Source organism: Amphiura filiformis, chromosome 18 (genome assembly GCF_039555335.1).
Source record: "Amphiura filiformis chromosome 18, Afil_fr2py, whole genome shotgun sequence".
Classification (NCBI taxonomy): domain Eukaryota; kingdom Metazoa; phylum Echinodermata; class Ophiuroidea; order Amphilepidida; family Amphiuridae; genus Amphiura; species Amphiura filiformis.
In genome coordinates, this window is record NC_092645.1 from 50,388,652 (window position 1) to 50,394,365 (window position 5,714).

General features: G+C 38.4%; 1 protein-coding gene across 1 annotated transcript; it reads right to left on the reverse strand.

The window, feature by feature from the left end:
• Positions 1-240: 240 nt before the first annotated feature.
• LOC140139629 (5-hydroxytryptamine receptor 4-like) lies at positions 241-1,308 on the reverse strand. The gene has a single exon (XM_072161333.1). The coding sequence runs from the start codon at positions 1,306-1,308 to the stop codon at positions 241-243; it is 1,068 nt and encodes a 355-aa protein (XP_072017434.1).
• Positions 1,309-5,714: the final 4,406 nt, after the last annotated feature.

The following is a 5,714-nucleotide window of genomic DNA, read 5'->3' on the forward strand; positions in this document are numbered from 1 at the left end:
TTCCTGCTTTCTTTGTAATTAGTATCCACCGTTTTTACAGTTAAATCTTCAGTAGATAGCATTTTGATAAGCTTTCCGCTTTATTTGTAATTAGTAGGATCCAAACTACACATCATCCACACAGTTTGAATAATAAATTCAATGCAAGATTCAAAGGACTTGTTTGTACAAATTACAAATCTTGTTCATGGTAGCTGCAAACAAAATAACTTGTGAACCATATGCACAAAGTATTTGACTTCAATGCCAGTTACACTTGCACAAAACACGTTTGTAAAATTGTCGAATTTTGCTCATAGTCGCCGCATACAGAAATGGATTGATGGCGGAGTTGAGGTACAACAAATTCCCCAACATGGTACGAATGTTACTGTTATTACACCGTGGACAGAAGAAGCTGATAATGATGGTGTACAATACGTACGGGAGCGTGCAGATGTTGACTACCATTACAAGGGCGCCAAGTACCACTGCTGCCTTCTTGTAGCGCTTGTTGGGGTCATTACGAGATATTGGCATAGAATAGCTACCGCTTGGTTCCATACCAGATGCAGCTGAGTTGTTGGAATGTCCTTGTGGTCTGGACACAGTAGTGCTAACACTTGTTTCCAACACATCAACACTTGTATTTGGCCTTTGTGATGATAAACTTGTGCTGTTGCTAGCATGAACAATAACTCGTTTGCGCAATTTTCGCATCAGCTGAACAACAAATGCAATACTGAATATTTCAATAGCAAGGAGGGGACCAAATATAACAACTGTGAACAGCAGAAGTGTGAAAGCTATGTTATACTTCGGTGGTGAGCGGCAATTCTTACTGAAATCGAAGTGGTCCCGCAATTCAGCTGGTGTCAACTTATCCCATAACAGCACTTCGCTGGTTCCCAGCAAAATTCCAATGAGCCAAATCCCACCGATGATACACATGATCCGCTTTCTGGATTGGATCTTTAGATACTTGGGATAGGCGCAAGATACAAGCAGAAATCGGTCCACGCTTATAGCTACAGTTGTTATCATTCCTGCACTTGCAAACAAATCAGATAGAAAGCTAAAAGACTGGCATCCAAATTTACCGTAAGGCCAATATCGGATTGCCGTTGTCGGGTATGCATAAACTCGTATGAGGCCCATTCCAAAGTCAGCGCATGAGAGATTCAAAATCAGCAAATTGACAGCTTTTTCTCGCAGAGAACGTACTTTGAAGAACGCCACCATTGTTGCCATGTTGCTGATGAGAATTACGATGATCACAATGCTAATGGCAATTACATTAAGAATACGCAGGGTAGGAGGCAGATCCATTTTGTAATAAAGACTTGGTGTGCTGGACGAGGACTACAGCTAATGCTGAATATACAAATCCTCAAATTTGGAGCTTTCAAAAAATATCACTTTGACTTCTCACAAATGATGAGTTGGCATGCAGAACTGTTACATTGCGTTACGAAGACGTTAGTCATCTGTACTGCTTCGTAACTGTAAGTACCGTGCTGCTTCTTGCAAACACTTTATACCACTAATCTCTGTTTATTTACTTTGTAACAGGTTAATTTAGTTTGATTGATAAAAGCTCAGAGCTATTAGTTTAGACGTTAAATTCTGCAGGTTTGACGAGAAATCATTGAAAGGTTCGCATACTATTATCAGTTCAGTTAAAAGCTTAAGTGCATATTTTATTTCAAGGTCATCTTCATGTGACTTGAATCAAATTGAATCAATCTTTTTTAATAAAGTCCCCATGTGTACACATTGGGCTATGCCAGTTAAAATCCATACACCCCCTATGGAAGACATGACCTTTATCTTCCACATGGGGGGTGTAGATTTCAAATGTGTTCACCCATTCAGGTAGCCCCATTTAAAATTCACACTCCCTGTGTGGAAGATTAATGTCATGTCTTTCACAGGGGTGTATGGATTTCAAATAGAACAGGAAGAAGGAAAACCACTAACTAATAGCAAACAAAACAAGACAACAAAAATATCTAACAATTAAATATATACAAAAGCTATAACAATTGACATTGAAAAGCAAGGTAAACTAAAGTTTCTTATCATAAGAGCCACAGCAGCTGAAAGGAGTATCCCACCATGCATTGCAGTATATCTGCATGCTTCATAGCAAATGTATACAAAATATTAACAAGAGCCGCTTAGATAGTGAGAGCTATGGATAGTTTCACAATACTTCAGGGGTCATATTTTTTCAAACAAAAGTCTAAGCTTCCCTGATTTAAGCAAGAAATTGAAAGTTGAAGTGAGGGATTTTGTGTACATTTTCTATGACACATTTAGTTCTATTATGGTACTGCAAAGCATAATGGGATACTCCCTTTAGCTGCTGTGCATAAGAGCACACTAGCAAATTGCTGTAAAAGTAATTTGGAAGGGTGAAAGGCTACATAAATATACCGACTCTTTTGGTAAGATTGTTAATGGTTTCTTTGGCGACGATGATTTTTTGATATGGAACCTGTGTTATTTTCTTTTGAAAGTTCAGTTAACTTTTCAAAGCTGAACCTCTGACACTCTAGATTATTTTGCGCTAAATTTTCAATAGGGGACTCTGCCTTGCAATTGGTGGATTGTGAGTTTGAGCCTCTGCGCTGGCGGTGCCATCGTGTTGTATACTTGGTTAAGGTGTTTTACATTACCATGATTACATGCCTCTCTCTACCACGGGGTGAAATGGGGAGATGTTATAATGAATATTGCCTATTGAGCACCGCCCAAAGGTATGAGCATGCCTTGGGCATTGTATGGCAGTTGACATTCTAATGACAGTGGAATGTCAAGTGCTTTGATACAGGTGAAATAAGCTGTATAAAAGCCAACATTTTATTTTTTTATTTATCAATAGCAATTAAAATCAACCTGGTGGTGGACAGGGGCCAATGCAGCTTAGCCAGGTAAAGAGTAATGTGCTCTTGTCTCTTGGCGCCTTAAATACTAGATGTGCTGGAAATGGTTAAATTGAGCGCTACTAGTGATGCCAAGGAGCAAAATGCTGAAATCAATACAAGATTTGACAAGGGACCTGGGGTCCATTTCACTAAACTTTATGAAGATTCGTAAGTTTCGAAATCATTTGTAACTTAAGAAAAATCGTAAGTTCCATTTCACTAAACTTACTTACGAACAGCACCCTTCATAAGTAATAGGGATTTACTACAGGGACCCTTCGTGGCTAATAGGGATTTACTACAGGGACCCTTCCTGGCTAATAGGGATTTACTAGTACAGGGACCCTTTGTAAAGTTATGTCTATAGGCAAAATAACAAATTCTTGATCATGCGATCATGAGAGCCAACTTGGGTACACACAGATGTTTGCGGCGAGCGTACTACGCAAAGCCACACGCTTACAGCGCAAGCACATATTTTGATAATTGTCCAACCACAGTCTTTGGTGTTGTTCCACGAAAAGTACACTGACGCTGTGATGTAACAATACGCAGAAGGTACATCCTCTCATATATCTACATTATGAAAAGTTTATTTTGATTGTTAAAAGCTCAGTTTAATAATTGTTGATGTAACATTCTCCTGATTTGATAAGAAAACATTGAAAAGGTTCTAAAGTCATCACCCATCATACTGGTAGCTTAACCCTAACCGCCTAAGGGCTTTTTGGCGACGGGAAGGGAAAGAAGGAAAGAATAAAGAGAGAAAAGAAGGAAAGAAGTTGTTTGCTCTGGGTGGGATTCGAACCCGAGACCCTCGCATGCCAAGCACTCGGTCGGCGACACTTTGCCACGGGTCTTGGGCTTCGCTGGCCAGCGAAACCGTGCCTATATATCACTTAGGGCGATTGCGTCATCACACCACGTGGGATGCATGCACGAACAGCGCATATATCAAGTACTATTTTGTAGTATTCAGGAGGGTTAGGGTTAATAGATCGTGTCTATGACTTGAATACATTTGACAGACAATTAAAGTGCACTTCAATTATTAAAATCTCCATGTACTTAACAATCAAAATGTTATGGTAAGAATAGAATAGAACCAAGAATAGAACGAAACAAACAACAAAAATATCTAACCAATTACAATAGATTACTAAAGGCTAGTGATCCTAGGTTTAGTGGTATTGAAAGATAAACAAATAATCATTGAGAAAATCAATTTGGAAGGAGTGAAACACTTTTGGGGAAAATGTTGAAAAGTTTCTTTTACAAGTGGCCTAGTGGTAAGAGTGCTTGCTTCTAGTGCATGAGTTCAATCTCAGGTTCAATTCCCAGTGGTGGAAACTTGTTGAGGTATCGACTTCTTGAGGGAAAAAGGAATTGAATTGGCAATATCTATAATCGCAATCAGTTTTGAAAAGAGTAGGGTCTTCACCCCCTGGCTGTCCCGGCTTGTTCATGGAGAACTGAAGATTAGTATTGCTATTTGGGTACCTTCTCCACAAACAGTTAAAATAAACAAGTTATAGACTTCATTAGCTGAATCTCTGACACTCAAGACTTTTTTGATGGGGCAGCATTAAAATAAATGGGATATAACTGAAAAAAATCACACATGTATACAATACATGTATGCAGATATTCTAGGTTTTGCATACTGTCTTCCCTTTCTGATTCACATGTTAGACAGGGTTGCAGCACAAAAAGAAATAAATGTATAAACAAATGATTTTTTTCATCATAAAAAATGAGCAACAATTTTATTTTATGGGTGTGATACCACTGTAGATTATTTCCCCGATCCCTCACGTTCACTGAAGAGATTGTGCCCCAATCAGCGCTCTAAACTAATTCATGAATTGGATAGTAAAATTAGCTGGCACTCAACTTTGGCTAGCTACAACCCTGATATCAGATGCTCTAAGCAGAGGAAATTACATAATTGGAGCACTGGGTACAAGGTAGTGATGCACACACATATATGTACATGTACACACCATGCTAAATAAATGACCACAGGGGCTGTAGGTGTAAATGGCTATCACTGGCTGGTGCTCATCTCCTATTCAACTACTGATCTAAGAAAAAACCTTCCTTCCTTTTCCAAACATTCTTCATTCTTGTTACCAATAATTTGCCGTAAAAGTGATGATCAGGATTAAAGACCCATTCAGTGATCCCAGCGCAAGTGTAAAAAAATTAAAATTGTTTAAAAATTGCTTAGGGGTACTACACCCCTGCCCAATTTTGTGCCTATTTTTTGCATTTTTCTCAAAAATTATAAGCGCATTGGTGACAAGTAAGATATGTATATTATAGGGCAAGGACTACAACTACTGCACTGGAAATTTTATTTCAGCACAGACAACAGTTGTGGAATTACAGTCAAAAATGAGGGAAAACCAATATTTGATCAATAACTCAATAACTACTTGCCTTGAGTTGCTTAATTTTCAGTGCAGTAGTTGTAGTCCTTGCCCCTATAATATATATACATATCTTACTTGTCACCAATGCACTATACTTTTTGAGAAAAATGCAAAAATATGCACAATATTGGCCAGGGGTGTAGTACCCCCTTAAAAGTGAAGGATAAGTCATTCAAATTGTCATTTGGTATTTTTGAAATGACAAATTTGGCAAAAAATGAAGAAAACAGCAGTACTGACGAAGTTGAAGCCCCATTCAAATACATGTAGCTAATTTAGATACTGTCAGTATCTAAATTACAGATTCATGTAAAATGTCTCATTTTGTCTTAAATACACGGCTTTCGGCTGAACCACTCGCAGGCTATGT

Bases quoted from the DNA above. Each gene is read 5' to 3' on its own strand.
- LOC140139629 (XM_072161333.1), bottom strand. From the start codon at position 1,308: ATGGATCTGCCTCCTACCCTGCGTATTCTTAATGTAATTGCCATTAGC.